The sequence below is a fragment of the Mustela nivalis genome (assembly GCF_964662115.1).
Source record: "Mustela nivalis genome assembly, chromosome: 10".
Lineage (NCBI taxonomy): Eukaryota > Metazoa > Chordata > Mammalia > Carnivora > Mustelidae > Mustela > Mustela nivalis.
This window is the reverse complement of record NC_139029.1, coordinates 77,432,370-77,456,898: the sequence shown is the minus strand read 5'-3', so window position 1 is coordinate 77,456,898 and position 24,529 is coordinate 77,432,370. Positions and strand designations below refer to the sequence as shown.

Genomic DNA, 24,529 nt, shown 5'->3' with positions numbered 1-24,529 from the left:
GTGGACTTCACACCCTGTCCAGCAAATCGTGTAAGTCATTAGACCTGTAATGAATGAACATGAAGAAAAACGCGCAGCTCCCGGGGAAAGACCGTGAGAAAGAAAATGAACTAAGAGGGTAAAACAAGCAATGAAGCGGCACTTTGCCTTAACACCCGCTTTTGAGAACAAAAACCAGCTAATATTTCAAAGCCTTGGTAGGGGATTTCGCTGTCTTTTTAAAGAGGTGTGGAAGGAAATCACCAGCGCGACCGCCCATTGGCTGGGAGGCGAGATCGCGAGCGCCGCGGGCGAAGCTAGGCGGAGGGGGCACAGGCCAGCGCGCCGTCTTCTGACCGGCAGGGGGAGCCCTGCCTAGCGCCGAGCGCCGAGCGCCGCGTCCCGCGCCGCCCCGCCCCGCGCGCCCCGCGCTCGCGCCGCCGCGCGCCCTCCACCCGGCGCCACGCCCGCCACAGGCCAAGGGCCGGTCACCCGCGGGCGGGCGTGGGTCCCGCTGCTCTCTCGACGCCCCGCCCCACCCGGCCCCGCCGTGGGACGGGTAACGGTTACCAAGCACTTTCTCAGGCGCGATTTCTGCTTAGTCATTGTCTTCCAGGAAACGGTCCCTTCAGTTGGGAGTCAACTCTAGGGCGGCCGCCGCAGTAGCAGCAGCAGCCGCCGCCGCGGCCAGCGCGTCCTTCCCTTCCGCCACCGTCCGGCCTCCCTCGGTCCCGAGCGCAGGCCGAGGTCCCGCCGCGTGGGGCGGCCAGCCTCGCGCTCGGCTCTCCGGCCTCGGGCACCGCGTCCTGCGGGGCGGCCTCCTTCCTCGCCTGCGGCCCCGTCACCGCCTGGCCCGCCTCCGTCGGCCGCTGCCATGGGCACGGACAGCCGCGCGGCCGGGGCGCTGCTGGCGCGGGCCCGTACCCTGCACCTGCAGACGGGGAACCTGCTCAACTGGGGTCGCCTGCGGAAGAAGTGCCCGTCCACGCACAGCGAGGAGGTGAGAGACGCGGGGCTCCCGGGGCAGGCCGCGGGCCGGGCGGCTCCCAGAGGGAAGCAGCGCTTGGCGGGGAAGGCGGGCGGGCTCCGGGTGAGGCGCGCTCCTGGGCTCCGCCGGCGCGGGGAGGCTGGGGCCGCCGGGGTTGCGACGTCGCCTCCAAACCTGTAGTGGGGCCCGCGTGCCTTAAAACGCTGGGCAGGTGCAAATTCATCCCGAGGGACGCGTCCTTCGTGCTCCCGGCCGACGGCCGAACTCGCCAACGTACTGGACCCCTCTTCGTTGCGAGGGCCAGGGGGGTGCAGAGAGGACCAGCACCTCCCTCCTGGCCTCTCCCCCTCCTCCCCCCCCACACCGCGACAGGTGAAGACGTAGCGTTCAGAGGTTCGCTTTTCTAGGATTCAGGTGAAGGTAGTAGTAATAATCCACTTCGCTCTGAGGCCGTTGGCAGTAGTCACTCTGTTGCTACGAGATAAAGGACTTAATTCGACTTTGGAATAAGGTATGCATTTTTCTTCTGCAATTTAATCTTCCTCGCCGTATTTGCCTGAAGACTCATCGCTAGTTTAAGGTGGCAGAAACGAATCTGGAATTCTACCTGTGCTACATATTCGGGCCGCAGCGGCTCCTTCCTGAGCAGAGAGTCAGAATGCCCAGTGAACTGGGGAGGCGTACCGCTGGTATGGGACGGTGTGGGTGCTGAAAAATAACCGTGAATAAAAGCAAACCTTTAATTTAGGAGCTGTGTGACTTTGGGAAAGTTACCTTCTCTGAGTCTGTTTACATAACTTCGAAGTTGGATAATGGTAGTCTTCATCAACTCACTGTGAGGATTAAAAGAGGTAATCTAGGACAACGCTCACCATGGAAGCATTTATCTCCCTTTTAACCAAGATTTTATCTGTTTATTTGATAGAGCACACGTAGGCAGAGCAGCAAGCAGAGGGAGAGGGAGAAGCAAGTTCCCCCCTGAGCAGAGAGCCCGATGGTGGGGCTGGGTCTCAGGGCTCTAGAATCATGACCCTAGCTGAAGGCAGATACTTAACCGACTGAGCCACCCAGGCACCCCTTTTTATCAAGATTAATCTTGATTAAAAGAAAAATGTCCTATGCCATATAATAGTATCAGCTGTATTCCTAGGCAGTTTGGGCTCTTTTATATATGTTGGTGATATACTATGCAGCAGCCCATGGCATCCCTCTGAGTATGCTCTGGGCCTGTGACCACCCATCAGATGAGAACTCTTGGTCCTAACTTGAATAAGAACCAAACTCTGTACCATTATTGGTGACCAGGTTCCATCCCTCTCAGTCTGTATACCTTTTTTGTTTAAACCGCCCCCACTTTGACTATTTCTCCCCCCCAAAAGTATTTCTAGATTTAGTTCTGTTCTTTCAATTTCCTCCCAGAGATCCTGGTTCAATATACCATTTTCCATATATACTGACTACTGGGTGAAATTTTTGCTCTCTTGTTTCACTACAGCAAGCTTTAAAGTAGTGGCCTTAGAAATGTTTTGACTTTCACAAAGCCAGTAAGAAATTTTGCCTTACAATCTAGTTCATAGTCCATAAGGACAGAAAGTAGGATGAGTGGTTGCCTTGGGCCGGAGTAAGAAGGGGTGGGTAGTGATTGCTAGTGGACACATGGACATGTTCTAAAATTGGATAGTGGTGATGGCTGCACAGCTCTGTAAAACTCTTCACAAACCCTTTAGAAAACATGGAATCGTGCACTTAAAATAAGTGAATTTTGTGTGTAAATTATACTTCAATAAAGTGCTAAATCTATCTCAAAGGTTTTATGGATATATTAACCTTTAGTATATACAGTGTATTCTGCCTTTTTTAACCCTATTTTAATTTTTAAAAACTATTTCTTTTTTTTATTTTTTTATTTTTTTAAATATTTTATTTATTTCTTTGACAGACAGAGATCACAAGTAGGCAGAGAGGCAGGCAGAGAGAGAGGAAGGGAAGCAGACTCCCTGCAGAGCAGAGAGCCCGGATTTTTTTTTTTTTCCACTAGAACTTTATGAAATCAAATCTTGTTTTTTAAATGAGCCATTATAGAACTGTTTTGCTCAGTTCTTTAAGAGTATTTGGGCAGGTGAATCATAAAATATATTTAAAATTCTTATAAGGGGCGCCTGGGTGGCTCAGTGGGTTAAGCCGCTGCCTTCGGCTCAGGTCATGATCTCAGGGTCCTGGGATCGAGTCCCACATCGGGCTCTCTGCTCGGCGGGGGGGCCTGCTTCCCTTCCTCTCTCTCTGTGATCTCTTCCCTTCCCCTCTCCTACTGTGATCTCTCTCTGTCAAATAAATAAATAAAATCTTAAAAAAAAAAAATAAAATTCTTATAAGGTTCCAGATTTTTTGATATCCTACATTATGATGATATTTACTTCAGTGATCCTATGCATATTTGATAAAAATGAAGAGAACAAAATACAAAGTTAATGATAAGTCAATATAGATAATAAAAGATTAGAAATAATTATGTTTGTGATACAACCAATGAATTTCTCATCATAACATTGTTTTGTGATTTGTCCTGACATTTTGCCCAATCCAAGATTAATTAAATGATTTCAAGAGGGGGCTGAATACTCTGAAAATGTACTTACCTTCCTGAATTGAGCTTTTTATCAGGAAAGCCTTAAGTATGCAAGTAAGCCACCCTTCCAGAGGAAAATTCTTAAAATTCTACCAAATTTGAGCCAAATTATTCCTGATAGAATTGTTAACTTCTAGTCCTCCTGCCCCATCTTTTACCATTTTTGAAAAGAATATTGACTTGTAATTCTGTCTGAAATAATTATCAACTAATTTTTATTTAGTATCTTAAATTTAGTTATAAATACATTTCCCATGAAGATAGAGACATTGTAGATTGAATTCATGTGGGTTAATATGGATGGAACATACTGTTTTTGTTGTGGTTTATGAAGTGTAATGTAGATGACTGAGCTCTCAAACTGATAAACCACTTATCCCTTGTAATTATCTGTACTAAGATAAAAGCAGTAGAGTGCTGTGTCAGTTTTTATCACCAGAAATCATAGATCAGTGAGTTCAGAAGTTTAGTCCTTGTTATTGCTACAAGGAAAGTGCTTTTGCAGTTACTCATTTATTTTTTTCATTGATTGACCATAGAATGCAAAGCACCTTGTCCTCGATGTTCATAAAGTAGTGATTTCACATTGTTCCTGTTGCCCATTAGCGGTCATAAATCAGTTTGGTGAGCCATAGAACAGCATGTTTTTTTTTCTCTAATTAATAGAATAGAAGCCATCAGAGTGCCTCACGTGCAATGAACATAATGTTTTGTAAATTTTTTGTTCTGTTATATGTATTTAGGTCCTTACTCTCTATATGAATGTATGTAGGTCTTAACTTTGGTGCTTTATCAGACAAGTCTGAAATACACTGTCATAAGAAATGAAAGATGCATGAACAATTCAATGGATTTACAACATACTATAATGTTAGTGTAAATAAGTTTGTACAAGAAAACACTGAAGACCAGTTGGAGGTACACGTGTTAGGAAATGATACATGGACTGACATTATGCAAGTTGACTTACGTAAGATAGGACTGTGGTGGTTGTCAGACGTTACATGCTGATTTCTTGGGATGCTTGTTAAAATGCAAGTTCTGCTGCCCTTAGAGTAATTCAGCAGTCTAGGATGGGGCTCAGGAACTGGAATTTTTAATGAACACGTCAGGTGAATAATGGAGTTCTTCTGACCACACTTAGAGTCATTTATTTGTCTTTAAGGATTCTCTCATAGTGGTTAATATTAATTTTAGTCAGGCTCCCTGAGCTTGAATTCATGTTCCTCTATTTATAAACTTTATTCTTGAAAAATTTCGTTTCATTGTGAATGCTTTTATGTCTCAAAGCCTTATTTAAACTTTCATTGGTACAAAGACACTTTAAAAATAGATTACTGTTTTACTTCAACATTTGAAGGTTAAGATGAAAACAGTTATAAACTTGTCCTTGTTGAATGTAAACCTTACAGAACTAAAATTTTGGTTTTTATGGTTTTTCCTATTCACATCTTTTTCAACTAATTTATCAAATTAGTATATTCTTGCTGTAGAGGTACAGCAGAGTGTATAGAGTTTGATTAATGGTTTCAAAATGCATTCCTTTTACAGCTTCGAGATTGTATCCAAAAGACCTTGAATGAGTGGAGTTCCCAAATCAGCCCTGATTTGGTCAGGGTAAGTAAAATGTGAATGAAGAAATTATGTAGGTCAAAAGGAAAATGCAGTAAGCAGGAAATTAATTTCCCCAATTTTGATGGGGAAGTCAAACAGGCAATTAGCACAAAATTCCCTGTAGCTGATTTACTGAGATGGCTGTCTGACCCAGTATGCTTAAGCATAAAACATAAAATCCAGGATGTGTCACCAACTCTGCAACTAGACTAGATACCAGGATTCTCTGTGCTTAATTCCCATCACACTTTCTTCACACTGTGTTCCAGTTTATATTTGGTCTAATAAAGAAATGACTATTTAACAGTTTTGGTTGTTAAATTGCTTTGGTAGAGTATCATAATAATATAGTGACTAGAAATAATTTTTTAATGTCAGTTTTGAGGGAAACACTGGTTATTTCATTAAGTCTTAATAAATGACTTATCATAAATGTTAATATACAGACCACCTGTCTGCAAACCATTCTTTGGAATCCAGCTGAGCCAAAGGCTCATAACAAATTACGCTGGCTACTTTAAAACTATGAACGAGGGTATGTGCTGGAAGGAGTTGTTGCTGTGGGCATTCTGCAAGTGTAAACTATCTATAGCAGCTAGGCAGATGTTAATTAATGTCTTCTATCAGTCTCTGTTTCTCTGAAATGACCATTTGCCTCTATTTATGCAAGACTGACAAACACTTACTAAGCCCTTGATATGTGCCAGGCATTGTAATGTGCTCAAGAATTATAGGAAAGTCCTCACTGTTTACTTTGTTTCAATCTTGTAAATGTGAGTTAATATAGTTCTGATTTATATGTACTATCATCTTAACATTGTCCTCATAAATTATTAATTATAATGCATTGGAATTGCCTTTACTTTTTTATTGCGCTCAGAAAAAAAGTATTGGTTTAAAATGTTTGTGATTAATATAGGAAGCTTTTAACATGTCTTTATGCAGAGTGGGTAAATATTTATTATTTTTCATTGCTTTCATATTTTAAGTAAAATTATATACTGTGTTAGTAGTTCTAACTCCTCACATACTGCCCCCCCCACCATTTGTTAGGGTTTTTTTGATCATGCATTCCTTTGAGCACCTGATCAAAATGAGATCCTCTTCCCCAGAAAATAGACACACACAGAGCATTTTACTTTTGTTTCAGGGCTTTACAAACCTTATGAAGCCCATCCAGACATCAGGTAAAGAACCCTGTTATCTTATGGGTTCCCTGTTTCTAAAGGGCATTATGGACAATAGAAAACATATAGCTAATTAAAAACATTAATTTTATATTTATTGTAAACATTGTTTATTATAGGAATTTCCAGATGTCTTGGAATGTACCGTATCTCATGCAGTAGAAAAGATAAATCCTGATGAAAGAGAAGAAATGAAAGTTTCTGGTAAATCCAGCCTTTACAACTTATTTTCTTATGCAGTGGAAATGATAGTGAGGTTTTGTCAGGCAGGGAGGAAAAGCCTTTCTTTGCTTCTGGTAAAGAGTGACTCAGTCACTAAGTGTGAGAAATATAAAGATTCTTTTTTAAAAACATTTTATTTATTTATTTGAGATAGATAGCAAGTGAGTGAGGGAGAGAGAGAAAGAGAGCACGCGAGTGCGCACAAGTGGGGAGAAGTGGGAGAAGCAGACTCTGCTGAACAGGGAGCCTGACATGGTGCTTGATCCCATACCCTGGGGGCATGACCTGAGCTGAAGGCAGACACTTAGCCAACTGAGCCACCCAGGCGCCCCTATATATTCTTTTTTAAACATAATGGAAAGCCCCAAGAGAAAGTTATAGGAGGTCAGTTTTGGCTCCTTAAGTGGAGTCAGAAGAGGACTTCACCTTCCTGTTCTTCATCATGGTCTCATTAATTTATATGTCAGACTTCAGGAAAACTAAGGTGGAGGAAATGGAAAGAATAAAGGGAAGGCTTATAAGAGCAGTGTCTGTCCAAAGCAAGCATAGGCCCTCCCTTCCTGGTGGAAAACTGCTGAGCAATGGCTGAAGTTGCCTGGAAGTATAGACGGAAGTCTGGGCAACAAGTCGCATGAAGAGAAATAAAATCCATGTTATACCCATTCAACAAATGTATTGAGTAACTATTTATGAGAGACCATGCTAAGCTCAAGGAATGAAAAAAATGAAGAGATGAGCTGTTCTTGCCCTCAGCTTACAGTCAGCATAGAATAGTCATAAAAGCTTAAACTTAACTAGATTGAAATTCTTTGGTATGCAGATTACTGACTGGTATAATCTTGGGCTAACAAGTTATGTGACCTCTCTGAGCCTCATTTTCTCATCTGTAAAATAGGGATGCGTCTGTTTCACAGGATTATTTGTAAATTAGATAAAATTTTTTAAAAATGCACTTAGCACAGTGCTTAGCAAAAAGTTAAATGCTAAGTAGCTGTTAACTTACTACCATTTGTAGTTTCGTGTTGGTTATTATTTTTGATTAGCGTGGACATGTAAGATGAGATAGGGCATTGTTTTTTTGACTCCATAATTACCATTTATTGGGTCTTGTTTTATACCAGGCACCATACTTAGTGCATTTTGGTTACATTTCTTCACATGATTCTCAAAACAATTCTACAAGGTAGAATTATCCCCATTGCACAAGAGATGTTAAATAACTTGAAAGTTGTCATATAACCAGTAAGTGGTTGAACGGGGAATCCATCCAGGTATGCCTGACTCCAAAACCCATTTATTTCTATTACTTTCACATTGCGTTTTGTGTTGGAAAGGAACTAAAAGCAACCTCTTCTCTGTGGTTGATTGCAGTTCCTCATGGTTTAGATCCATCTTGAAGCTCTTACGGGTTGTTCTCCGTTCTTAGAAGGCTTGAAATTTTTTATATTATCAAAATTCTCCCCATATGAAGAGCTTTCCTTTCTCTACCAAGAATGCCTCTCATTTCAGAGAAAGGAGACCATTTCTAATGGCACAAATTCATGGCAAGAGGGATAGTGGTAGGGAGGGTTTCATGGAATATAATTATTGGAGCTATGGATAAATTAAAGTGGTTAAGATTGGGGCGCGTGGGTGGCTCAGTGGGTTGGAACCTCTGCCTTCGGCTCGGCTCGGGTCGTGGTCCCAGGGTCCTAGGGGTTCTCTGCTCAGCGGGGAGCCTGCTTCCTCCTCTCTCTCTCTCTCTGCCTGCCTCACTGCCTACTTATGATCTCTGTCAAGTAAATGGATGGACTCTTTTAAAAAAGAGTCATTTTAAAGTGGTGAAGATTGACTCTCACCTGGTTGGTAGGGGAGTGGTGATGACTTTTAAATAGAGAAATCCAGTGAGGAAAACAATGCTTTAAGAAGATTATCTAGCAGTAGAAAGGAAAGGACAAATAAATGTACAAGGTAAATTTGTTATGTTTATTGAATACATATTTACACTGTATACAATTTACATATAGATATTTCATTAGCCCCCTTTTCTCTCCATTCCCTTTTCTGATTTTCTCTACTACTACTCTACCTATTTGTCTACTGAGTAAATTTAGAATTTGAACAGTGAATTTACATAAAGTAAATCTATATAAATAAATTTGAGTTTGAATCAAGTTAAAGTTTCAATTTTAATAGAAAACTACTCTGCTTTCCTGGTAACCAAAGAAATGCCAATTAATGCAGTCCTGGATAAGTATATATTATACATACTAAATTGGCAAAAACTATATTTTTGATAGTGTCGTACGTTGTTAGGAGAGCATTTTTTTTTTTAAGATTTTATTTATTTATTTGACAGAGATCACAAGTAGGCAGAGAGGCCAGCAGAGAGAGAGGAAGGGAAGCAGGCTCCCTGCTGAGCAGAGAGCCCAATGCAGGGCTCCATCCCAGGACCCTGGAATCATGACCTGAGCTGAAGGCAGAGGCTTTAACCCACTGAGCCACCCAGGCGCCCCAAGAGAGCAATTCTTAAGTTTTAATTAAGTTTAGTGACTAGTTAAAGTTAAGTTTTTAGTTAAGTTTTAGTTGGCTAGTAAACTGGTACAAATCCTTTTATATAAAAGTAGGAAGTAAGTAAAATAGAACAAAATTCAGGACACCTGGGTGGCTCAGTCAATTTTGGCTCAGGTCCTGATCTCAGAGTCCTAGGGCCCACATCCTGCCATGCTCAGTGGGGAATCTGCCTCTCCCTGTCCCTCTGCACCTCCTCCAGGTCATGCTCTCTCTCTCTCTCTCTCTCTTTCTCTCAAATAAATAAATAAAATCTTTAACAACAACAACAGAATCCACAAAGAAGAGCATACCTTTTGACTCATACACATTTCTGACAGTTTGCCCTTGGGAAATGCTTCAGCAGAAAGTTGAACAAAGTAACAAGATGTTTATTTTAGCATTGTATGTAATTTTAAAAAACTGGAACTAATGTAAATGTTCAAAAAGTAGGAAATCATTTGAATTATACCTTATCAAAATTATAGAATAATGTTTAACTGTTAAAAATTAGTATGTAAAATTATTCATTAAAAATAGAGTAAACAAAAACCTAAAGAGTGACTGCATTCAGTGATGAGACTGTTGGCAATTTTTTTTTAGTCTATCTTTCTACTCTTGGGTTTTTCTCATTTCTGGTTTTTCCCCATTTTTTAAAATTTAAGTTCAATTAATTAACATATAATGTATTGCTAGTTTTGGAGGTAGAGTTCAATTGAGTCATCAGTCTTATATAAGTAAGACCCAGGGCTCCTTTACATCACTTACCCTTCCTAAAGCCCATTGCCCAGTTACCACATTCCCCAACTCCCCTCCGCTCAGTTTTTCTCATTTCTAGAGTGAATATATATTACTACTATGATTTAAAAAAAAAAATTCAAAAGAACTAAAAACTTCATAAAGTTGTAAAAAAATATAAATGTAAACTAAATAGAAGTAGAATAAATGTTATACCCTGCCCCATATGACCAAAAGCTAGAAGCTAATGTCTAAACATTAAAATGACTGTATTAGGAAGGTGGGATTGTGAGGTTTTCTTTTTGTTTTTCTTCACATTACAAGCAATTTTAGCATAGCCTTTTATTTTAGTTTATTGGAAAATGTATATAATATGTTCCATTTCCAATAATATTTAATTCATAAAAATGTACATTTTGAGTAATTTGTATATTTGTATATTAGACCTGCCTTCTAATAAATGGAAAATTAGTATTTGCTTTTTTGTTTTGACAAATGGATATTTTTTGGCAATTGGCATGTAATTTAAAAATCACAATGGAAAGGTACTTTCATATCTTAAAATGAAAACCATAAAATTATGTGACTAGGAAAGAAAAGATAATTCATTCAGGATTCTCTGTCAACTTAGTGTTGTGGGCAGTGTTGATACTGTCTAGTAAAATGTTACCAAAATGTAGTAATCAGTTTTGGTTTTTTTGTTACCCAGCAAAACTCTTCATTGTAGGATCAAACTCTTCATCATCAATGAGAAATGCAGTTGACATGGGTAAGCAAAAACTTCAACTTTTTTTTTTTTTAAGATTTTATTTATTTGACAGAGAGGGAGACAGCAGGAGAGGGAGCACAAGCAGGGGGAGTGGGAGAGGGAGAAGCAGGCTCCCTGCTAAACAGGGAGGTGTATTAGTTATATCTTGTGTTCAGGACCAGGTGAAAAAGAAGATGAGCTCATTCCAACTTTACTTTTTAAAGTTCTAGCCTAATTTCTTAAGACTTCTGTCAGATCATATGGACTTGTAGGTTCATATTTTGATATATATGAGGAGTATAAAAGATGTAATGTAATTGTTAACTATATGTTTGGAGATGAAGTTCTCCTTAACCATTTTTCTTAGCCCTTATAGTGCTATAGATAAAACCCCATGACCTACCATCGCCACAGTAGTAAAGCAAACATTCTCATCTTTGTTTACTTGGTTAGATTATTGTGATATTACAACTCAACGTTTTTTCTTTTAAGATATTCTTCCAGTATTATAGGTGTTAAACACTTAAATAATTAGCTCTTTACTGTAACTATGGAATAAACAATAATCATTTAAAATAAACCCTTTAAATTATTTTTACAGAAATTAAATTATCTACCTCTATAAATATAGATTAGGACCATAAATTTAGTTTTTCAGTCTCAAAGCTATTGTTTGCCATGACTATCAGTTACAGAATATGAGGTCAGAATTCTTGTGATCATCCATACAAGATACTATTAGAACTGGAGAAGAAAATTTGAAGATAAAGAAGTTACCAAAAAATTCTTGGGACCTAGGAAACAAGGAGATTGTTCCCTTTAGAAGGACTGTCAGAGCTGTGAGTCCCTAGGAAGGAAGCAGGTCAAAGAAACTGATCGGTCTGCCACACAGACCAAGTAGATGAACAGGGATTTGTAATTTTTTAAGGGATGGCAGAGTTCCAAATGGTAGGTAAATTATGAAATTGAATGAAATAATCCAAATAAGAAAACCAGTGAACTTTACAGACAAAATTTAGTGGGATACATGAGAGACATTAGAAATACTTGTTTTCATTATGTAGCAAATATTTATCCTATTTTCCTTCACATCAGCCTGTTCAGTTCTTGGAGTCGCACAGCTGGATTCTGTGATCATTGCTTCACCTCCTATTGAAGATGGAGTTAATCTCTCCTTGGAGCATTTGCAGCCTTACTGGGAAGAATTAGAAAACTTGGTTCAGAGCAAAAAGATTATTGCGATAGGTACCTCCGATCTAGACAAAACCCAGTTGGAACAGCTGTATCAGTGGGCACAGGTAAAGTACAGCTGGATCACAAGTGCTCTGGGAGGGGCCTGTCCTTTAGTCTTTGCTTCACACTGTTCAGTGTTGTGCTGGACACTCATGGGGGGCTATTCTAAATGCAGTTTGGCAAGCTTTATCTAAAGCACTGGCCTTTTTCATCTCAAATGTATATTTAATTGACCTTAGTATTACTCTCATTTAAAAGGAGTGAAAAAAACACTAGAAAATGTTTGCTGAAGTGTTTATAGCCAAAATGAATTCAGACTATTTCCTTCAGTTTTACTTTTGTTATAAAAATACTATATTTTTCCTTAGATATGGTTAGGTCTTGGTTCTGATTTCTTAGGTGAGGGAATATCACATGGAACAAATAATTTGCTCTTATTTGAAAGTGTAAAAGACTTTTGGTTCATAGAATTCAATAAGGAATAGGCGTCACAAATTAATCACTACCACCCTCTGGCCTCTAATAACGTACAATATTATTTAGGGAAGGTGCTTACCAGTATTTTACCTTTACTCTTTGTATTTTTCTTTATTCCTTTTACTTGATCCCCAGCCTTCTCTTTGCAGAGCTTTCAGTTTCTTATAGACGGGAAGACCTTAGAGAAAGTATTGTCCCTTCTCCCTTTAATTTAGTGAGAGCCAGAATATGGCTAAGATTCCACTAGAGAGACTTGGGTGATCTGAAATGTATCTGTAAATTAACTAGAGCAGCTATTAGAAATTATCTAATTCTTTTTCAAAATGGGCCTGATTTATAACCGTATTTTATACTTTAATGCTAAATGTTCTTATCATTTCTATTTGATTCTTTACCTTTAAGGCCTGTTCCCTCATTAGCTGGAATCATCACTTAGAACCATGTTTGTTTCTGAGGCAAATGTATTTGATTGCAGGAAAAGAGTTTCTAAGAGTATAGCACTCTATTGGCCTTCCCCCGCCTCCTACAGCTTTCCTTTCCCTGTTACCACTAACATGAGTTTAAAAAGCATACATTAATAAGTATATTCATATAACAATGTTTTATAAATTTTAAGCACTATAAAATGGAGTCTTTCATATTTTCTAAAATTGTGTTCTTTCGTTGCTTTCCACTTTTTGTAGTACTTAATTTAGTGCAATGTCATGATTCTTTTTGCTTCTAGGTAAAACCAAATAGTAACCAAGTTAATCTTGCCTCCTGCTGTGTGATGCCACCTGACTTGACTGCATTTGCTAAACAATTTGACATACAGCTATTGACGCATAACGATCCGAAAGGTAATACTGAGATTTTCATCTGTTCATTGGTCATGAGCTTTTATCTTACAAGAAGCTACTTGTTAAAATGTAATTTTTAAATTTTGTACAATAAGTGTTACCTAGAACTTGTCTTCATAGTTAGTCCAAAATATATATACATTTAGTTTCAGAAAACTTTGGTCTATCAATGAGAAAATTGAAGAGATCATTTTCTGAACATCCAGTCTGTTGAAGTTTATAAATACTGTGGTACACAAAAAAGACCTTGTAAGATATTCTAAATAGTATCATATAAAATCTTGTGTAGTACAGCAAAAATTGTACCAAACAGCCACTTAGTTAAAGAGGGCAAATATTTGAAAGAGAGGCAGATAAAATTTAATTTGAAATTAAAGCATCTTAGGATAGGTAATTGATTAGGTATTTTATTAGTCATTACTCTCAAGACCTGTATGTTTGGTACTAGTCAGAAACACTATTTGATTAATGAGAATGGCTTATCTGCCTTCTATAGTGTGTTTTATCAACATTTTACAGGATAAGTAGGAAAGCTAGGAAGAGAATGTTTTACATTTTATACTTATTTATTTAGCAGTCTGCCCCATTCTCATTTTTTCACTGTTTTGTAGGAAGAGGAAGAGTTTTAATAGTTTTTGCCCCTCAGATGTTAGGCATCATGCTAAATGCCTTAGAGGGATAACCTGTAATCCTCACAACAGCTGAAACTACTGTTGAGGAAGTAAGAGCCTCAGAATTTAAGAAACTAGCCAAGGTCACCCAGCTGGCATGGGGCAAAGTTTAAACTTGGACTTGGTTCTGGCTGAATTGGGACCTTTCCCCCTATATTGTACTATCTTTTTGATTTGAGACATTAGCATTGTAGTATTTCAGTATGAAAACCTTACTTTCTTATTCGTTTCCATTTAATTGATACCAGAATAGGAGATAATGACTTTTGCCTCTCCCTTCATTAATTATTTTCATAAGTAATTTGGAAAAAAAAATGTCATTGTAGTGAAAATTTAACAAAGAATTTCTATGCCTAATTATTCTGAAACATAAACCATTTAATTTCCAACTCTCTGTATGTTGGCAGATACCATATCATTTATCTGTTTACTTTTGGAGGGGCCTGGCAGAGGCTCTTCCAATAGTCATTATTATCAACAGCTGGTGGATGCGCCTGCATCCCCTTCTAGCTCCACTTGAAAAAAACCCTTTCCTTTTTCTAGTAGGAAAGGAAATAGGAAAAGACTAAGGTGTCTGGTATTTTATTTCATTGGTATCTAGATATTAGCTTGAGAGTATGTGCTAATGCATTGTTGTTATTACAAAATATTTTGCATATATATATGAGAAGAGAGGTTTAATCCTTTTTGGTATGTTTTTGCCTTAATGACATAACTTGACATTTGAATGTCTTCCTATTTTAATCCTAAACCCTTTGATTAGAATTTATAGGGTGATCCTGCTTATACCATTAATGAATCCATGAAGCAGTTCTTTTTCTTAAAAGATTTATGGTGTTTATTGATTCTAAAGAGCTCATATAGTTAATTTAAAAGTATGTAGTTAAGTTGATGAAGAGCATAGCTCTTATGTGTCACGTTTTATTTTTTAAGCAATCAATTTGTAAAACATTTAACTCTACTTGTCATCTAAAAAGGAGTTATGTTTATAAGTCCCCTTTAAAGCCAATCAGCTATGCTAAAATTACCCTATTCTTCAGAAAGTGCTTATTTTCCATTATTCTTTGTCCTAGAAGTTGTGGTAACAGTTTAACTACAGTAAGGATGAAATTGTGAAGTAGGTGATCCTGACTCAGAACCTTCACCCTCCCCCCATTCCCATTAAATCTGATCTGCCTTATGCCTTATTCCCTCCAGGTCCTGTTCTCTGTCAGATAGACTGATAAATTCATGTTCATGTTACTTTTCCAAAGAGATGCTTGCCTTCCACTTATGAAAGCTGCCATTTACTGGCTGCATGACCTTGGGCAAGTTATCTAACCTCTCTGCCTCAGTTGCCCCCTGGAAAAGGAGAGAATGTTATCTAGTAGGGTTAATATGTAGATTAAAGGAGCTAATACATGTAAAATACTCAGAAAAGTGCCTGGCACATGATAATAGCTAACATTTACTGACAGTTTACTATTGATGTTACTCAAATATCACAGCAGTTCTTTTGGGTCTGGCAGGTCCTTTAGCACTCCCAAACCATACTGTATCGATGGTCACTTAGTTTCTGTCTGGGTTGTGGGTTCTGACCTGGTAGAATCTTTCCGTATTACTTGATTGATTTAACAGACATTGGGTACCTACAGTGTTTCATTATTCAAAGTACTAGGGCTATAAGGACCAAGACAGATAAATTCCAACCCTCATGCAATTTATATTTTGATGGGAGGGGATGGACAATAAGGTAAATATTAAATGTGAGAAATGGTGGTAAGTGCTATGGAGAAAAATTGGCTGAGGGAGAAAAAGAGTGCCCAGCTTAGGGGTTGTTTTATATAGGGCAAATCAGGCCTCTCTGCTAAGGAGACATTAATCAGACCTGCAGGAAGGGTGAAAGCCCTGTGAGAATCTGGAAGAAGAGTGTTCAGGGAAGCGGGAGCAGCTGATTCAAAGGCCCCGAAGTGTGAGTGTGCTTGAGGATTTCAGGGTACAGGTATGAGGCCAGTGTGGCTGGAGAAGAGGCAGTGAACAGGGGAGTAGTACATTGGAGCATGAGTCAAGGGCTTGGACATCAATGTGGAATTAGAAAATAATTATCTCATCAAAGCGATGAAAGTAAAAAGATAACCATTGCCAAAGAGTTTTTGAATGATTGCTGGTACTCATGAGGATATGGTAAGATGGGGACTCTAACGTTATCAACTACTAGTAGAAGTATCTTTTTGGAAAGCAATTGGCAATATATCAAGCCTTCAAAATGTACTTGTACTTTGACTTTGTCATTCCATAGCCAGGCATGCATTTTAAAGATGTTCAGCGTAGCATTTTATTAACAAAATACTATGAAAAACCTAAATTTTCTCGTCAACAATGAGGAAATGTATAAATTATGATATCTATGTAATGTAGTATCTGGATAATTATTAAAAATGATGCTTCCACAGACTATTTAATTACATGGGAAGATTCATAATAAAAGTTGAAAAGATAAGTAAATTAGGTTGTAACTACAGCATGACTTTCGTTTTTTGAGATATGGAAAGGTACAGAAAGAATGTTGGAAGGATATACATGGCAATGGAAGTAATCTGTCTCTGGTTCCTTTTTCTCCTATGTATGTACTCTCCTGTATTTTCACTGAATCTACATTAGAATTGCTTGAAAGTCTTTAAAAAAAAAAAAAAAAAAAAGCAGGCTCCACTCACCAGAGGTTGTGAATCGAATAGGTGGACTAGAAGTGTAGGGACTTTCTGAAGAACTGCCTGGATCTTCTTGATATTCCGGTTTAGATTCATAGCATACATGAAGGAAAAGCATATTTTATATATGATTTTGAATTGTTTCTTTGGTTGTATTTAAATGCTTACCTACATGGTAAAGTGCTGTTATTTCCCAACTTAACACTTCGCGTTTTTACTTGTTTGTTTTAAGAACTGCTTTCTGAAGCCAGTTTCCAAGAAGCTCTTCAGGAAAGCATCCCTGACATCCAGGCGCAGGAGTGGGTGCCACTGTGGCTACTGCGGTACTCTGTCATTGTTAAAAGCAGAGGAATTATCAAATCCAAAGGCTACATTTTACAAGCTAAAAGAAGGGGTTCTTAACTAAGACTTAGGATCGTAACCTACTGACTTATATTTCCTTGAATATAAGATAAAATTGAGATGTATAAAAATCAGTTACTGCTTGTAAATGGTGTCATGGAGGCTGATATTCTTCAGTTATATTTGACAATGTGTTATCTGTCAAGTTTTGAATACTTTTCTTGCCTCCGTATCAGTTTACTCATGTGTTTTCATTAAACTATCATTTTCTAATTGAAATTGCCTATAAAGAAAATACTTGCAATATATTTTTCCTTTATTTTTATGACTAATAGAAATCAAGAAAAATTGTTGTTAGATATATTTTGGGCTTAGGTATCAGAGTAATGTATATACATATTTTTTATTTACAAAAATTAATTAATGGCTTCTTATTCTATAGAGTAACTAAGCAATTTAATTACAATTATAAAAACTTAAATACTGGAAGATATTTTTTCTGTTATTGATAAGATGATTATATCCCAGAGTAGCTGGAGTGGCTTGGTTCTACTAGTAGGGTAGGTAAAATTCATTTCTTCAATACATGAATGAAAACTTAAACTTAACTGTCCTATCTGTAGTTTACCTATAATGATTTAACTTCTATTGTTGTGCCATATTTTCCTTGCTGTTATTTCCAAGACAAACCAAAGTAAATCTGAAAAAGACTAGAAGCTTTTAAATTATTATTTGGGGGTTTTATAAAAGCAACTGTCATCATCTCCAGATTCTTTTTAATACTTGATCCCTCCTTAATGTTTTGCTGTTCATTCAAGAATACTCAGTAAGTATTGAGTCTTTATCTAATGTGCTGGGCACTGTGGGCTCTGGGGAGAAGGGGGGTCACAGAGAGTCAGAATCAGTTGAGTAAAATATGTAACATTTGCTCCTCACCAATAACTGACTCGGAGGGACCAACAGCCAGAAAGGAGTGAAAAAAATCTTTAACTCAAGGGCAACATTGTCTATTGAGACAACTTTTTTTGAGACATGGTCTTAACTATATTAAAAAGCAAAATGATATAATCAAAACTTTTAAACTAGGAGTGTTATAGATTATTTATTATAATTCTGCATTAGTTTAAGAACCAGAAAATAGCAAATAAATAAGGTGTGGCCTTTGATATAGACTACAGGTCTCCCTAGTTCTGTAAATTTGTATCTGTAACCCAAATAGTTAGAAAAGTTCTTCAAAAACTTCTTGTATGTCAATCAGTACTTTTAAACCGGGTGTCTTAATACATGGTTTATTTAAAAAAAAAAAAAAAAAAGTACCATAGAGCGCCTGGTGGCTCAGTCAGTTTAGCATCTTCCTTTTGCTCAGGCCATGATCCCGGGGTCCTGAGAGTGAACCCTTCATCAGGCTCCCTACTCAGCAGCGAGTCTGCTTCTCTCTCTGCCCCTACCTCCTGCTTATGCTCTCTCTCACTCTCTCTCATGAATAAATAATAAAATCTTTAAAAAATAAACTAATATATAAAACTAATTTTGCCCAAGTTTTTTCAACTTAAAAGGAAAGTGTTCCATATTCAAAATAAATACACTAGGGGCACCTGGATGGTGCAGTTGGTTAAGTGCTGGAGTCTTAGTTTGGCTCAGGTCACGATCTCAGGGTCATGAGATCAAGCCCCACATAGGGCTCTGACTCTCAGTGCCAGAATCTGCTTGGGATTCTCCCTTTCCCTCTCCCTTTGCCTCAGTGCATGTGGGTGTGCGTGTGGCAGGTGGGGGGCTCTCTCTCCCTCTCTCAAATAAATAGATCTTTTAAAAAAAGGTGAATACACCAGACTTTTCCTATCCTAAATAAGGTTTTGTAGTTTACTGTTTGGATAATTTGATCATTAAAATTATAACATGAATTCAGCTGACTTACTTGCTATAGAATTCATTTATATATAGCCTTATATAGCCTTTATATTAATTGTATGTAATGTTATTGAATGTATATAGTTAACTTTTTTATTTGGAAATGTGCAACATTTTTTCATACAACCTAAGTGTTTAAACAAATGCTTATTTTAACTTAAGCCTAAACAGTGAATTGGTCAAGATACTTTAAGAGGGAACTTTATGTCACATTTATTCCTTTTTAAAACCCTAGACTTATAAAAATGGGCTGTTCAAAGGGTTATTTTGAAAATGAAAAAAAAACAACTTATGTTACTATTTGATCCATATCTCTCTTCTCTTGACAAAGGAACAAGATTATAGATTCATTTTGTGAAGGAGATCATGTGTGTATGGAATTTTAAAATGAGTTTTTTGTATGTTTTGTTTCTGTACCTTTAATTTCTGTTATTGAATAACCATTTTTTAAAAAATGATTTTTCAAGACTTGACAAATTTCCAAGCTGGTGTTCACATTTTTTTTTTTTTTTTGTAAACTATCAGAATATAGTGAATGCCTTTCAAATATTTGAGGACTTAATGTTTAAAAAGCCATAAAATAAAGAACAGTAATACTACCAAATAATCACTTAAAGCTGAAAGCTAAGTTATCAATAGTGTATATATAACAGATATGTCTTCTGGGGAGAGGTGTATCCAATGACTCAATGTAGAAAGAATTTATATAATTGGGTTTTTTTCCAGTAAACATGAAAAGAAGCTACAGTCTATTACATTTCCAAAATACACTGGAGCCTTACATTAACACAATGTACTGTAACTTAGAATTTGTTCTGTAATGAGTCTATCTTATATTCTCATTCAAGAAACTGTAGTCACCAGAAGGACCAAGATGTCTTATAAAATATGTTCACATGGTGTAAATTTTGTAGACTATGTTGTGCCAGTATGCTAGAAGAGTATCCATTTAGAGATAGCCAGTGCTAGGTTGGATCACAAATAGCTAATAATTTTTCTGTTCTCAAAGAAGATCTTTTAAACAGCTATGTGTGGAATGGGAAATAAAGTTACTCTATTTTGAATGAATGATCAAACTTCTCCTTACCAGAGTCAACTAGTAACTCAGTTTTCAGTAATAGAAGGTCTAAGGTTCATTTAATTACATCTCATTTTTGAACAAATTTTCTTCCAACTTTTCCACCCAGCATTTTCGGTATTGGGGAAGTGAAATGATCAACAGCTCATCTCTCTGCTAATTGTGCATTTAGGGAAATTTAATGAGAATTTCAACCATTTGTTTTCATAATCAAATATACCAACTTATGATTCTGAACATATTTTTATAAAAGTAACTTCCTAATATACCGGAACTTGTACCTATCATTTCCCCATAAATATGTTGTTGATGGGATATGTCCTATTTTTGAAAACTGTGTAACATAACTTTTGTTAATATTTTTTATAGTTTTCAGAATTAGAAGTACACTTAGGACAGGAAAATGTTTTCATTAGATAATTCTACTTTTATGTGTCTATAATGGTGTATTATAAATTACAGGCAAAATATACAGCATTAATAAATATTTATAATAGTCTTTAATTTCACCTATATTTTGAGTATTATGAATTACTTAATTAAAATAAAGTGTATATTGTTTGAGTTGTTTGAATAGTTGAAAGCATCCTGGAGTATTATATTGATTTTGACCTATTTGAATTCAAATTGAGTATGATTTGAAAATAAATTATGAATAATTTTTAAATATCCAAGCCATAAAGCTCTTCATGCATTCATTCAAAGATTTATCAAAAGCTTACTATATGCCAGCAACTGTAAGATATTGGCAGACAGACACAAATAATAAAGAACCTCTGTCTTCAAGGAGCATATGGTATATGTGGTAGAGGGAGAGAGATCTGTACATGAACAGGAGCAGTAGAAGCCATCTATTAATGATCAAAGTGGGGAAAAGGGATTGGGGGCATATAGAAGGAAGTGGGGCTAGGGAATGTCTACTGCTAGGAGGCTCCCCTTGAAAAAAAATTAGCCTTAGAGTAGGATGAGACAATGAGTGGATATTCTGACAGAGACCTTTGTTTGCCTTGTTTGTAAATAGGCTTTTACTGAATATGGACAATTTATATGTAAATTTTAGAAATTCAGTGAAAACACTTTCTTAAAGAGCTTGCCCTATGGATAGAAAAGTACCACTTCTGTTGAGACAAGAGTGAGTAAGGTTGGAAACGTAATATTTTACCTTAAACAAAAAAAAGAGAGGCTAAAACCGATCCAAATCCCCCAAATAGAATATGGCTGTTATAGTCTCACTACCAGAAAAGCCAAACAAAACTTTAATATGTGTCTCTCAACAGTAAATAAATGTATAAAATGTCATACAAGATTTTTATGTGTGTTGGTCCATTATTTTAAGAGGTTCATGTTTTACAATATCCATTACTTTGACTCAGCTCTGTTTTTCTTGTTTCTCTCCTCACTGTTGATTGTTACATCCTATCTACTCCATTTAAGTTTTCTTTTTTCTTAAGTGTGTCATTAGTAATTCTTTCACTGAAGGTCTTTGGCACAGTAAGCTTTCTAGGTCTTGTTTGCCTGAAAATGTCTTCATTTTGTTCTCAATCTTAAATGATCATTTGACATTGTCGAATTCTAAGTTTCCAAATACTTTGCCTGAGCAATTTGAAGGTAATATTCTATTGATTTCCAGCATATATACTCTTCCTGATGAAACTCAATTTCCTTCCGTAGATGGAAATGTCTTTTTTCTTTTTAGTTGAAAATATCTTCTTTGATGTGTATGAGATTAGAACAAAGCAGGAAAATTAAAACTGGCTGCAAAGCTTTTTTTTTTTTTAAGATTTTATTTATTTATTTGACACAGAGAGACAGCAAGAGAAGGAACACAAGCAGGGGGATTGGGAGAGGGAGAGGCAGGCTTTCCACCAAGCAGCAAACCGGATGCAGGCCTCAATCCCAGGACTCTGGGCTCATGACGTGAGCTGAAGGCAGACGCTTAACGACTGAACCACCCAGGCATCCCATGCAAAGCTTTTTGATAAAAAACCATAAAAAGAAAACACTGATAACTGGATTTAATAAAAATTTAAATCTTCTGGCCCTCAAAAGACACTTAAGAAAGTGAAAATATGGGGCGCCTGGGTGGCTCAGTCAGTTGAGTGGCTGCCTTTGGCTTGGGTCATGATCCCAGGATCCTGAGATCGAGCCCTCCATGGGCTCCCTGCTCAGTGGGGAACCTATGCCTCCCTTTCCCTCTGCCTGCCACTCTGCCTACCTGTGTTTTCTCTCTACCCATCTGTCAAATAAATAAAATCTTTTAAAAAAAAAAGTCCTTCCTTTAAAAAAATAAAGTGAAAATATAAGCCACAGATTGGTAAAAAAAAAATAATAATAATAATACATATTTCTGATGAAAATAAAGGCATAATCAATTTTTTAATTGCACTTCAAAGACACTGTCAAGAAAGTGAAGAGATACCCCTACAGAATAAGAGAAAATATTTGTAAATTGTGTCTATAATAGTCTTGTATTCAGATTGCATAAAGAACTCTTATAACTTCTTAATAGGACAACCCAATAAAAAAATAGGCAAAAGATTAGAACAGATTTTTCTCCAACGAAAACTTGAATAGCCAATGAAACATTAAAAGTGTTTAACACCATTATTAGGGAAATGCAATTTAAAACCACAAGGAAACCACTGGAATACAAAATAGCTACAATTTTAAAAGACTGACAGCAAGTGTTGACAAGTATGTGGAGCAAGCAGGACTCTCATATTGCTGGTGAGGATGTAAAATGGTATGACAACTATGGAAAATATCTTAGCATTTCTTACAAAATCCAATATTCACTTATATGACCAAGCAATTATTCTCCTAGGTATTTACTCAAGAGAAAAATACTTGTCCAAAAAGGACATCTATAAATGTATACAGCACTTTATTCATAGTAGCTGAACACTGGAACCCATCCAAATGCTATTAACAGTGGAATGGATAAATTATAATCATACAATGGATAATAAGCAATAAAAATTATATACAGTAACAGATGAATCTCAGACACATGCTGAGTAAAAGAAGCTAGACATGAAGGAGCAGACAAAATTATTTGATAATGACATTTATTGCTGTTTCTGTTTACCTTATGGTGTCACAAAAGGTTGCAGTCAAAGTGTCTGCTGGGACTACAGTCTCACCTATAAGCTTGACTGAGGTGGGTTTACTTCCAAGCTAGCTCATATAGTTGTTGGCTGGACTGAATTCCTTTTTGGCTATAGGCCAAGAGGCCTCCCTCATTTCCTAGACACATGGCCCTCCATAGGATGGCTCATAATATGTGACTAGCTTCCCACAGAATGAGCAGATAAGAGGGTGCAAGATGGAAGCCAGCTTTTTTGGCAACCTAATCATGAAAGAGATACTCATCGCTTTTGACATTCTTTATCACCTGGTCAAGCCCCCACTCTAGGGTTTGAAACAGTGATGGGATCACTGGGGACCATCTTACATGCCAAATTTTAATGTTTTACATGTAATAACTAAAAGTTTTATTTTTAGAAGGTTCATGAACTAAAACTCTCATCCTTTCGTTAATGCCTGAAATTTCAGGGAGAGTCAACCCTTCGGTTTAAGGGTTTAATTAGTAAAATACTGACTGTCAAGGGAGAGTTTCCCTTTGGGCCTGAGTGATAACTCCTGTATTTTCATACTATATTTACCTAAAATTGGGTATTTGTCCTAAATCCATAATGGGTAAGGAGGTGGCAAAAAGATAGAAACGGAAACAGGGCAGACCTGGTAAACCCACATAAAACAAAAACAGAACACATTGCAGTTTTGCCTATTATCAGCCAACCTGTTGATACTAGACCAGTTCAGTCTTCTCAGATTATGAATATGTACTGACATTTTAATTTTCGTATTTTGTTTCTTAATCTTGTTAGATTGTAATGTTTGGGAGTTTTGTTTAAAGTGGCCATGCTTGGGAGTGAATATTACACATTGATTTTCTAAAATTCTCCAATTTTCTATACCCACTCCTGTGATCTTAATTTCATTTCCATGCATTTGCTGATATGGAAGTTGCTATATAGTTAATGAGTTAATGCATATAACTCCAGTAGTTTCACTTTCCTTCCTCTACAGCAGTTCTACCTTCTTGTGAAATCTAGTCTGTTTTATGTTCTTCTTCTTACATAGTCTCATTGCTACGTGGCCATACTAAAATTCCTTCGTTGAGGTGCCTGGGTGGCTCAATCAGTTAAGTATCTGCCTTTGGCTCAGATCATGATCTCAGAGTCCTGGGACTGAGTCCCACGTTAAGCAGGGAGCCTTTCTCCCTCCCCTCTGCCTCTCCTTGCTACTCATGCTCTCTCTCTCTCTTGTTCTCTCTCAAATATATAATCTTTAAAAAAAAAAAAAAAAATTCCTTCTTTTTGTTCCTTACCACATTCCCCACAAGGGTCAATCTAAACCTTTTCCATTCCTCTAAGCAGATGAAACTTCTATCTATGGAGAAGATTGAGGTTATCCATCCAAAAGCCCTTCTTTTCTTCCCCCCACTTTACTTTCCTTGCATTCACATTCTCTCCTTCATATATTAACTCTTCCCTCCTGCCACAAAGGAGCATTCTTCTCTGGCTAACTCCATCTCTATTTTTTTATTCCATTCTTCAGTTAGATTTGGCTCAGCTGCAATAACAGAAAATCCCCCAAA

The 24,529-nt window shown here is 37.3% G+C and overlaps 1 protein-coding gene across 1 annotated transcript; it reads left to right on the top strand.

Annotated features, from left to right (window-relative positions):
• Positions 1-364: 364 nt before the first annotated feature.
• Positions 365-21,172, top strand: GCLM (glutamate-cysteine ligase modifier subunit). The gene is made up of 7 exons (XM_082688738.1): positions 365-979; positions 5,145-5,210; positions 6,514-6,598; positions 10,593-10,652; positions 11,727-11,929; positions 13,066-13,180; positions 16,771-21,172. The coding sequence occupies exons 1-7, from the start codon at positions 854-856 to the stop codon at positions 16,938-16,940; spliced, it is 825 nt and encodes a 274-aa protein (XP_082544864.1). The 5' UTR covers positions 365-853; the 3' UTR covers positions 16,941-21,172.
• Positions 21,173-24,529: the final 3,357 nt, after the last annotated feature.

What these genes read in the sequence shown, in the direction of transcription:
- GCLM (XM_082688738.1), top strand. Translation starts at nt 854, where the DNA reads ATGGGCACGGACAGCCGCGCGGCCGGGGCGCTGCTGGCGCGGGCCCGT. An exon ending in AGAAGAAATGAAAGTTTCTG is followed by an intron (nt 6,599 to 10,592) that starts GTAAATCCAGCC and finishes TTTGTTACCCAG; the next exon opens with CAAAACTCTTCATTGTAGGA. An exon ending in GAGAAATGCAGTTGACATGG is followed by an intron (nt 10,653 to 11,726) that starts GTAAGCAAAAAC and finishes CCTTCACATCAG; the next exon opens with CCTGTTCAGTTCTTGGAGTC.